This window comes from Hyalella azteca, unplaced genomic scaffold, assembly GCF_000764305.2.
Source record: "Hyalella azteca isolate HAZT.00-mixed unplaced genomic scaffold, Hazt_2.0.2 contig13692, whole genome shotgun sequence".
In the NCBI taxonomy this organism is placed as follows: Eukaryota; Metazoa; Arthropoda; class Malacostraca; order Amphipoda; family Hyalellidae; genus Hyalella; species Hyalella azteca.
In genome coordinates, this window is record NW_025943604.1 from 79,847 (window position 1) to 91,834 (window position 11,988).

Sequence of the window (11,988 nt, forward strand, 5' to 3'; positions counted from 1 at the left end):
TCTTCCTCAGTATGTACAAGAGGAGCGCTCCAGTTAGGTAGATCCGCTTCACCGCGCCACTGAAACTGATAAAATATGAGCCATTAAAATATACGTTTAGAAATTACCAGACACTTCTAAAAAAATCCAGTGTCTCCAATGTAAAACCTGTACAATGAATTTCTAATTTTAATTTCGAATATTATTAAAAAAAAATTTAAAGTTATCTTAATACATAAAAGAAATTACATTTTCAAAATTATTTATTATGTCAATTGATTCATGCATTGTCTTCAACTTTACGCAAGTCTGCAAAATTCAGATAGATTGGACCAATGGACCATGGTCCAATCTGTCCATGGATTGGACAGCTAGAAGTGTGTTAAATATTGATTATAACATTTGTACCAGACAAAATTATTTTTTTAGTTTTTTAATATCAAAAAAATATATTTTAAAAATTATTTATTTTGTCATTTGATTTATGAATTGTCTCCAACTTTACGCAAGTGCGCAAAATTTTAGATCGATAGGATAAGACCGATTCGACACTTCAGCGAACTCGCCTGCGAGCTCGAATGCAAAACCTAACTTCATTTTCAACTGTGGCACTCATAACTCCTTCAATTATGAACAGATTTTATTCAAATTTGAAATATAAGTAGATAATATCAGTATTTTGCGGGGGGAATTTTTTCAGATTTTTGCATCAATAACTTTTTTGTTAATACGGAAAACCTAACTTCATTTTCAACTGTGGCACTCATAACTCCCTCAATTATGAACAGATTTTATTCAAATTTGAAATATAAGTAGATAATATCAGTATTTTGCGGGGGGAATTTTTTCAGATTTTTACATCAATAACTTTTTTGTTAATACGGAAAACGAAGTGTCGAATCGGTTAGGATAAGTAGAAGTGTGTTAAATTTCGATTATCAGATTTGTAGCAGACAGACAGACGGACAGACAGACAAACAAGAAGTGAAGTTAAAGAGAAGTGTTGTAAAAATATCTTTATTTACAATACGCTCCTGTAATCGTTGTCAAATTCCTCGATTAAGGTATTGTTTGTCGCTTTCATGCGCCTGCACCTAGGGTTTGGAAACGCTGTGTGCTCGACAGTGGTGAAGCAACGAAACTAAAAAAGGATAGAATTTTTGTGTTTAGTCGAATTTAGCGCTTAAAACATTTATTTGAAACAAAGTGATCGAATAAATCCTAACAACGCTTGTAGAATCGTGTTGCAAATAAGTAGCTTCTCTGATAAATTGGTGAATATCGGTTTCGATCAGACAAAATTGAGATGAAGCGCTAAAATTTTCCTACAGTCAATAATCTCATCCATATGAATCATCATATTGATGATTATTGATGATTGTACATCATATTGATGATGATTATACATCATCAATATACAATCCTACAATCTCATCAATATGAATATGCTATTAAATAACTGAAATTATCATTTAAATCATATTTGGCGCGTAACATTTTTTGAAACTAAATATCATTTTATATTTACAGAATTCGCGCTTACCTACTCCGTCTGAATTCCTCACCTTGTTCATTTGGCAACATTTTCGTGCCCGCTTCTGAGAATTCTACTATTGGATGGGTCGTGTCGTATCATTTTCTATATATTCTTAGTCTAATTACGCAGTGATTGTGCAAGTATAACGCCAAAATGCCTTTCTACGGTGGCCGGGGCCCCCCTGATATCAAGGGCATGTCCTCTTTGAAAGTGGACAATCTTACATACAGAACAACTCCTGAAGATCTGCGACGCTGTTTCGAGAAATATGGCGACATCGGTGATATTTATATTCCTCGCGACAGATTCTCTCGGGAGAGCCGAGGGTTCGCATTTGTTCGGTAAGTAAAGTAATAAAAACTAAATTATATTCTGTACGAGTTTGTGTAATCTGATGTCAGTGATGTGATTAGTGATTGTACGAAGATTTAACATAGTGGCAAAGCAGAGAGTTTTTTAGACTCTTCCTCAAGTTCATTTTTGAGTCCTATAAGTAGACCAGTAAAGTATCTTGGATACCAGAATTATCATACATAAGAAATATGTTGAAATCTTGAGTAGGTAAATGAGAAAATTAAAAATGAACTTATTCTAAAAAATCTCTGGCTTGCCACTGTGACGAAAAATAATTATCTGTATTTCTACTAGCCTAGTCTGTAAGGTTTCCAGTTGATTTTAGCCCTTGACCTCGAGGCTCGATCATGCTAAGTTGTTGAAAACTTTTGGGTTTTGATTAATGGTTATTACCTAATGAGAGGATGGAAAAATGAACGAAGAACGAAAGATTGCATGGTCAAGTGCCAAATGGATTTAGATGTGAGTCATCATCATGTGACAGAAGAGAATATAACAATTAGGTATATAACAAATCTGAGGTAGGTACCTTACCGTACCTACCTAGTAGGTACTACATACTAGGTACTCACTACTCAGTACTAGGTAGGACTTATTACATAGTGGCAAACCAGAGCTTTTTTGGAATCAGTTCATTTTTAATTTCCTCAAAAACTCAAGATTTAAACCAATTTCTTAAGTATGATAATGCTGGTATCCATGATACTTTACTGGATACTGGTCTACTTATAGGACTCAAGAATGAACTTGAGGGAGAGTCTAAAAAATTCTCTGCTTTGTCACTAGCCTATGTAGGACTAGGGCTAGGCTACGCAAGTGTCTAAACAGTTTGTGCACTTATGATCCCAGGGTGTGTACTGATCTTGAAAAATCTGGAATGTTCTGGAATTAAATTTGTCATTTTCCAGGCCTAAAAAGTACAGGAATTTCATTTCAGATTATGGAAAATACTGTTGTTGTTGTCTTCTATTTTACATAGGTACACTGCGATTATTTTACCAGGCATTAATATAGATTGTTTCCTATCAAATGCAGTCTTTGGTATTACTTTAGATTAAGTGCATGAGTGTGCATCCAAAAAAAAGGCATTTTTTTAATATGTTTTTGGGGTGTAGATTAAGAATCTGAAATCCGTTTTTGGCGGTTGGCATTGGAAAACCAATTTTTTATATATTTTCTATAGAAAACGACAATGGGGATCGGAGGAACTAGGGGTTTTAGGGGGGACACGCCCGAGGCTCTAATAAGTCTAATTTGTCAAAAAAAAATCAGCAAAAAATTGGAAAAAATCAGAATTTTTCTTGACTGCAAATGATCTATTTTCAATGTTCAATTTTTCACCGACTTTTGCCAATTTTTTTTAAGAATAAGAGCCTCGGGAGTGTCCCCCCCCTCCTAGAACCCCCGGTTCCCCACGGGTCCCCCATTGTCGTTTTCTATAGAAAATATATAAAAAATTGGAAAAAATTGGTTTTCCAATGCCCAAAAATGGATTTCAGAATCTTAATCTACACCCCAAAAAACATAAAATTAGAAAAAAAACACCCTGTTTTTGGATGCACTTAATCTAAAATATTACCCAGTCTTCAAACGCACAATTGTGAACTCGAATCCATTTTTGAAAATTATGAGAATGAAAGGACCAAATTTCTGGCGCTCTCCGTGTACTACAACTCTGACCGCTCGAACTTTTCTATGTTACCCATGGGGAGAAGGAGACTGAAAGTCATTCACATGTGTGTGCCTGAGAACATGTGCATATTTATCACTGGTGCATGTGCAGCTTTAGCACTGGTGCATCTCCTGCATCCTCATTGCTAGTTTCTCTGTTTCTTTGTTCCTATAGTTTTTTTATCTCATTGTCTGTGACTTTGTTGCCCGCCATTGAAAGAACTGCATGAAATAAAATACCTTTGCGAAGCATGAAGCTCGATTAGCGGAGCGCAAAGCTTGAGAAGGAAGGACAGTAAAGTTGCTTATACACGGGGCTACCAGTTGCGTATATTGGTTGCGTCTACTACAGTTTTGCAGGTTGCGAGCCTATACACAAGTATAGTGTTCTCGGTACACTGCGCCCGCGTCAGTGCGACATTGGGAGTTGTCAAGTAAGGGTGTGCATGGTGGAGGCATGCAAGAGCACGATAACAGTGCACGCTACAGTGGGCAAGAGAGAGAGCGACACAGCTGTACTGGGTATGACAGCCGGGTGGCTACTGAGCGCAATAGACTGCTTCAAAACAACTCTAGGTGCTCTGCCTGCAATGAACCCGCTAGTTGTCTCTGAACACGTCAAGCATCACAAATTTTAGTAGCCTCGCTGAGTAGATGCAACCAGTATACGCAACTGGTAGCCCCGTGTATAAGCACCTCGAGGAAGCCAACAAGACACAGTTGAAGAACTGTCTCAATTTGCTTATTGATGAAAAAGAGATTCCCTGACACAGATGTGGATGGTGTTGTGGATGAGATGTTCAACTTTAGAGATGAATCACAACATTGCAGTGAATTGAATGTGCAGTTTTAAGCATTTTCAACTTCTGATCAACTGGACACTTTTTGGCTTGCCATCCTGCCAAAGAGCACCTACAAGAAGCTCTGGAATGTAGTGCAGATGCTCATGCTCCTGTCTCGTGGCCAAGCCATGGTTGAAAGGGTTTTCGTTCAACAAGGAAATCATGACGCAAAACATGAAAGAACAAACATTGGTTGCTGTGCGTGCTGTGGTTGATCATGTTGCACATGATGGTGGCCTGTACAAGATGACCATCACCAAGAAGATCTGCTTCAGCTGGCAGTGCCAAAACTGCTTACGATACTTATTTGGCAGAATAGAAAGAGCAGAATGCAAAGGCCCAGAAAACCCAGAAGAGGAAGGCTCTGTTGGATGAGCTAGATGAACTGAAGAAGAAAAGGCATACGGAGGAGGGCATCAAGGCGCTTGAGCAAGCAGCAGATGAATATGAAGAAGCAATGGAGAGAAAGGGGTATTTGAAAATCATCGCAAAGTTCAACGCCATGAGGCAATCTTTGAAAACAAAGCAACAGGAGCTAGACACTCTTGAACTGAACATTGAAGAAAAAGTTGATGAAGTAGCTGCCAGTTGAATGATAGGGTAATGGTGTTGAATCGTGTTCTGAACTGTATTGACATTATCATGTGCAATATTGTGTGCATTACTCAATATTTGTTGTGATTTAATGCTATTGAATTCATAATAATAAAAGTGTGGGCTTGATTTCCAGATTTGTCATTTTTGATCATCTGTGTCCACCTGCTCTATGCATTTACATGTTTGCTAGTTTAAGTTATCAACTTTAGGAGATGATAGAATATGCATGGTTACTCTTTCATTCATGCTAAACCTGTCGTATACAAGTCCTGAAAAATTATACTGACGATCATGGAGAGTCTTGGAAAAGTTCTGGATTTTTTTTTTCTCAATGTCAGTACACATTCTGTGATCCTCCTTTTCCTTTATAGTCACTAGTCAGTCACCTGACAGCATTGTTATGTAAGAAAAATTTTCCACCTTAAGTGAAAAGCTTTTTTATAAATTATAAGTGAACTTCAATTCCTAGAATCCACACTGCTAAAGTGGCAGTTCCTAGTAGTATGTATGGATTATATGTGATAGATTGCATATTGTGATGGTGAGCTAGATAAATGCAAGTGGTATAGAAATGATAAAACTTATTTCCAATCCGTATAATGAAAACCTGGACAGAAAACTCTTCCCATTGTCATTCCTATTTATAATAAACATTGTTCACAAAAACCTAAGTGACTACAGCAGCAATGTGCTCAATTACAACTCATAGATAACCTAGATTACTTAAGCACATTGCTCACAGTAATAGAAGTGATCACATTAGGTGACGCGAGCCAAAATTACCACCACAGGCTTGCTTCACTTGGTACACGTTTTGTGAAATAATGTCTAATTTCAATTATGACCAATGTGCTCTGAATACAGTCACCAATTTTATGTAACAAAATGACAGAACGCACCTCTGCAGAGCTGCAACAATTTTTTTGCCCTGCCTGCCATCTGCCAGGGAACTGAAGATATACATGTTTGAACCTGTCGCCTGTATTGCTAATGGACCAAATCTGCCATCGCGGCTCACATATTAATCTTCATTGTGCTCTGACAGGCCATGAGTAGTATCCTGCTACAACTTGCTGATCATGGCCTAATATAAATAGAGCACATTATTCTTGGTATTTGAAATGATTCAACAATTGCCTTGCAGCATTTTTTCTATGCTACTTCTGTTGGTATAAGGTGTAGTTTTACTTCTTAGCTACTTTCAATGACATGTTGTCACCATTTTGCCGATACTGCACTTTATTTGCTGCTTTTCACAATATATCTCTTTAAAACTGGTAAGAACGGCTATTTGCAAGGTTTGATTACAAAAAAAACTAAATAGCTTGTTCCTGCTATAGAGTTGTGGTTTAATTTTGTTTGGTAATTATTTCTATTTATGGCCACTGAAATCAGTACTACAGTGAATTGTGGGCTGTGATCTTCAAAGTTTGGTTCGGTGTTCTAAGTTTGCTCTTGTTATTACTAGCAGCCACCAAGCCTTATGGCTCCTCTGCCTTAGAGAAATGGATGGCACCTGTGATAGCTTGCAAATTTCAGAGCCTAATGAAAATGACAAACAAGTGCTAGTTTATTGATCACTACTTCACTAGACCTTGAATTGTTGGCCTTGACACTTAAGTTTGAGATATTTCAGGTGGTCTTCATCATTTAAATGATCAGCTCTTTATTCCAAAGAAGCAATGGAAAATACTGCATTGTCTGTTGAATTCTGACATTAAACCAGCCCATGTTTTTTATCCCAATTTAAGAGTTAGATTTTAATCTTGCTGTGGAATAATTTTCCTCAGAAAAAGTTCTAGTTGACTACTTATTACCTAACAAAAAATGGTTACAAAATTCATGTAATTGGTAACTGATTAATAAACTGTGCAGATTTTATGATCAGCGTGACGCTGAAGATGCAATGGAAGCTCTGGACGGACGTCGTCTTGATGGGCGCGAGCTGAGGGTGCAGATGGCGCGATACGGGCGTCCTGAAACGCCCCCCAACAGGCGACGCAGAAGGAGGTGGGCATAGCCTTTTAAAGTTGTTTAATTTTCATGTGTAAGGTATGCTTTTTGAAACTACTTGTTAGCAATTAAGAAATCCTTATTAATCGTTATTGGTACTGTTCAGTTTTTATTTATTTTTACTAAAATTCTCAGTACATTTAATTAAAATGTCTCTAAATTATGCTGTGGTTTTTATTTTATCAACATATTACCGTTGCGCATCACACATCCTACACAATTTTCTGCTAATGAAAAGATGAGAAGAGATATGAATTTTTAATAAAATTTAAATTGGTATTTCGAGTTTTGAATTACGATCAGAATTATTAGTTAAGAGACAAGTTGGTGCACCAATAAGTTGAATTGAAGACAAAACTAGTATGCCGCGAATATTCAGTTCTTGAGTTTCTTCAATCAAATAATTCTTTAGTCCCTACCATGTACTTGTGTTGTTGCTGCATGATTGGGGATGTGGTTACCCTGTGAATGTTTTTAATTTCTGTCACGTGATCGCTACAATCGTTCCTGCCGACGAGCTTACTCAAGGTCTTGCCTATTATGTGGCGAGCCAGCTAATTTCTTTACTTTTGTTATCTTATTCAATTAATTTTCATTCAGGGTTGGCAATGATTAAATCAAACTGATTAAATCACTTGATTTTTTTTTATTTTTTTTTTTTTTAGTTTTTACATATTTAAATATATTAAGTGACAGTCTTCAATTTATTTTGAGGATCACATTATAAAATTTACATGTGTTAGCTAGCTTATATATGAAAGGTTGGTTGAGATTGTACTATTGACCTTCTGGGCATTAAGAAAGATTTTCCACTCTAATATGAGTACCGTCAAGTGGGGTGACTTGGGCCACCACTACAACAGAAACAAATGGCTGCAAAACAAAATAATAAACGTTGGCCAAAGTGCCTGGGGTGACTTAAGCCAACGTTTATTATTTAGTTATGCTGCCATTTGTTTTTGTTGTGGCGGTGGCTGAAGTCACCCCACTTGATGGTATTCTAATTGGAACATTTAATTTCAATCTTTGAATATGTGAATTTATAACCAGAAACAAAATAAATACAATTATAAAGCTATACCGTATATAAAATAATTAAATGCAGTGAATGGAAATAAAATGTTTGAATTGTGTACATGTATATTTCAAACTGTATTAGCTTTTCTCATAACATAAGTTTCGTTTCAAGTCGTTAAAGGTTTGTTTGGTTGTTGTTCAGTTAGTTTAGTATTGGTTAATTGGTCTGAATCAAATGAGAACATTGCTGTCAGTCACTCAGTCACTAGGTACTAGTCGGTGTGTTTAGAGGGTAGAGTCTGGTAGATTTGTTGTACTTGAAACTAGTAGATCTATTGATAGTGTTGTGCACTGTGCTATCAGCTACCCATCTGTTATGTGACTCTGCAATGTTTAGAAGATCTGCATTCCTGAAATGTTGTATATTGAAGCCAGTTGAATAGTCGTTACCTTTTGTATGGTATGGTATTTAGCCGTTTATACAGGGTGAACCAGAATTAACTGACCCTTTTAATTTGTTAATAAATAAAAAACTAAGAACGTTATGAAGTTAAAATTTGTTTTATTTAAAAGAACATTTTTATGGTAATATTGTATCCTAGTTTTTAGGATACAATAACTAACTAGGATACAATATTACATACAATATTTTAACTAATACATATTATTAATACATAATAAATATTTTAACTAATACAATAATAAAATATTGTAATAGGATACAATATTTTAACTAGGATAAAATATTACCATAAAAATGTATTGAGTAAACTGTAAAGTGAAAAGTAATTTACTTTTTACTGGACATGCTTAATTTATTCCCGAGTACACGTTTCTTGTTATATGCATAAAATGCATAATCATTTGAAGTCTAAATATTGCTACATGTTGCTTATACATTATCTTGCACTGGTTATAAGCTATTGTTTATAATTTATCTTCATCTCCCTTAATAAAATAATCATTCATAGTATCCAGTTCTGCGGAATAAGCACGTTTATTCAGGAAAAGTGAATACCGGTAATCTCTTAACGCTGTCAGCGTTCTCTAATGTTTATTAGCATGATTAAGTTCATCTATGCGCTGTATAGGTCACGTAAATGTGTGGCTTGAAAGATGTCTGTAGTCCAGTCAGAGAATTCTTAGTTATTTAACAGTGAGTGTTATCTTTCCTTCCTATTGATACGAAAAAGTATCATGTCTTGTGTTTACCCTGGTCTTTTTTTTATTGTTCAGCCGCTCCATTTCGCGCTCTCGTTCGCGAAGCCGCTCGTCATCGAGGCGCCATTACCGCCGTTCACGCACTCGCTCCCGGTCCAGATCTCGCTCACGTTCTCGCAGGAGGCATTACACCAGGTAAACAAACCATGAAACTCGCTGCTTCTGCTTTTATACTGCCTTAAAGCTAGTCCAATACAATGAAACGTGATAAAAATAATTAGCTAATTTTTTGTGGAGTATAGTTTCTTGCATAGCTGTTGAATTGACGAGTGAAGAGTAGATAATCCTCAATAGCAGGTGTAATCATTAAATCTACGGTAAATGAAATATTACTGTAAATCGTTTCTTCATTTTCAAAGGCTCTTTTTTTTCTCTGGAGGTGTCTCGATTCATACGGTTACTGTTGCGCAGGTCGCGATCGAACTCTCGCTCCCGCAGCGGCAGCAAGAGCAGGTCACGCTCTCGTTCATGCGACCGCCGACGCGACGACGGAAGCAAAAGCCCTGAGCAGGATCCCCCTACGCACCAACATGATGCTGAGGAGCGCCCGGTCCAAGACAGCAATGGGCAGCATCGTGAAGACTCGGCTGAGAAGGATGCCGCTCCTTCTGGCGCTAGTGCCAGCAACGACCGAAGGAGCCGATCACGTTCGCGCTCCAGGTCTCGATCGCGCTCACGTTCTCGCTCTGGCTCCAGGTGAGTGGTTAGCGGTTGGGCTTATTTACCTGCCATTTGCCTGCGTTTCAGAGCCTTAGTCATTTGCAAGTTTTTTTTAATAGCCGTAATTGTAAGTATTGTCCCCATTAAAATAGATGAACTAAAGAGCAACTCCAGTATAAGTAGAGTGAATATCATGAAACGGATAAATTTGTTGACAAGATTGATTTCTACATTATAGGAAGGATCGCATTGCGTTATTATTGGCACATCATGTAAATTTAATAAACGAGTTTCGCGTTGTCCACTATATAGCACCTTACCGTACAATAAACAAATGTTTGTTTTCTACAGGTCCCCGTAGAGGAAGCTGGCAACTTAGGACTTGGAGTATTGTTGGAAGCAGCGAGGAAGCTGTAACTGCTTGCTCAATCTCAGCAGCTGATGCAATGGGTTGAAGCAGTGGCGAAGCTTGATTTTTGCCCAAGTAATTATCGTGCACGATGTGCTGAGTATTATTTATGGCGTTTATTTTGACTCTTTTGAAATATTTTGTACGATCTCAAAGGAAATCGATATCAGTTCTGGAATAATAATAGGGTCAGTCAAGTGAGACAGTTAATTTTTCTCTAACGGCTTCGAGAGCAAGTAACCAAGGCGAGATTAGGGTGAGGTCGGCTTCATCGACAAGTACTTTTAAGTGTGCAGGAATCATTATTTTGTATTTTTTCCGTAAGGTTAATTAGTATCACGGATGCAGTGTTACGCGAGTTAATTTTATTCTTTGATCGTAGTTTTTTGCGTGTTTACCTAATTAAATCGTAGTGAGCATTCCTGGACATCTGTAGCGCGGTCCCAAACCTATTAGCGACCGTCTTTTTCTCTGCACTAAAAATGTAAATACACTGCTGAATCTGCACTATATTTTGTATGACCGAATTTTGTTTTTGCGTACAGAGCACTGCTGGCGTTGCAGTGCTGTTGGTGAGGAGCACCGCACGAGTTGCTGTTGCTTGCTGTCATTGCTGTGCTGAGGTTGATAGCTGAGGCTCAACCGCCATGACAAACTTTCTTCACTGACGCGACTGACGAAAAAACTCCTTTCCACTCTCCTCTCTTATGACTTTCAAATAGCAACGAGTTTCAGAACCTTATTGAGTTGAAATTTCTGCAATGCTTTTCTGTGCTGATGCCCTTGAATCAGGGTTTCTTTTTTTCTTGAGCCTGATTTCTGAAGGTTCGATTGTTGGGTATCATCTACTGCTTTATTCAAAAACTGCTTTTTGCTGGTGTTCTATTTACATACCGGAACAACATGAAACCACCATTACATCTAAATTCTTCAAATATTGCTGCTGATTATCTTCAGCGCAATCGTGACTACTACTGACTGATGATCGTCCAGAATCTTGACCTGCGTTATCCGTGGACGTGTAAATTTGGATGAAGATTTAGCGGAGCATGCGGGAGTATTTGCTGGCGTTTGGAGTTGGGGCAGTTTGAGGGGAGGAGCTGAGACAGCTGATCGAGTGCAGAGCAGTGCTGATGCGGCACTGCTATATCGGTACGACCATTTATTTCACGTATCAAAATTATGATAAATTTGTGAACATGACACCTTTAAATGTCATCTTTATTTCTCCTTTTCTAAAAATTGACACGTTGAACTTGTCGTCTCTCATGTGAACTTACTGGTATCAGGTTGAGATAAGACTAAATAAATTATTTAAAATATCAACCTCATTCCTCATTTACAATCATTTCAAATGGTTCTAACTAAATTTGTAATTTGCTTCCATGTTGGAGAGGAGAGGAGGTGTAGCAGAGGTGATGTTGGTGAATTGCTGCGCTTGCTGAGGATGCTGACGCACTTACGTAAGTGACACTTGTTACGTACTCGTACCGCGAGTTACTTACGCCGAATGTTGCGCATTAAAAAATCAGAATGTGACAACCATCAGTCAATGGTCATTTTCTATGTCCGGGAAAGAGTTGATCAGTTCATGCGATAAATACGTGAGTAAATTATGAAAGGATTTATCGCACTTCTTTTGAAGCGACTAGGTTTGGGTTCATTTTTGGTCGCATGTTCAATCTAAA

The 11,988-nt window shown here is 37.5% G+C and overlaps 1 protein-coding gene across 1 annotated transcript; it reads left to right on the forward strand.

The window, feature by feature from the left end:
- Positions 1-1,547: 1,547 nt before the first annotated feature.
- LOC108676960 (serine/arginine-rich splicing factor 2) lies at positions 1,548-11,902 on the forward strand. Its single transcript, XM_018165115.2, has 5 exons — positions 1,548-1,857; positions 6,856-6,990; positions 9,247-9,366; positions 9,643-9,927; positions 10,243-11,902. The coding sequence occupies exons 1-5, from the start codon at positions 1,670-1,672 to the stop codon at positions 10,250-10,252; spliced, it is 738 nt and encodes a 245-aa protein (XP_018020604.1). The 5' UTR covers positions 1,548-1,669; the 3' UTR covers positions 10,253-11,902.
- Positions 11,903-11,988: the final 86 nt, after the last annotated feature.

What these genes read in the sequence shown, in the direction of transcription:
- LOC108676960 (XM_018165115.2), top strand. Translation starts at nt 1,670, where the DNA reads ATGCCTTTCTACGGTGGCCGGGGCCCCCCTGATATCAAGGGCATGTCC. An exon ending in CGAGGGTTCGCATTTGTTCG is followed by an intron (nt 1,858 to 6,855) that starts GTAAGTAAAGTA and finishes TAAACTGTGCAG; the next exon opens with ATTTTATGATCAGCGTGACG. An exon ending in CGCAGGAGGCATTACACCAG is followed by an intron (nt 9,367 to 9,642) that starts GTAAACAAACCA and finishes ACTGTTGCGCAG; the next exon opens with GTCGCGATCGAACTCTCGCT.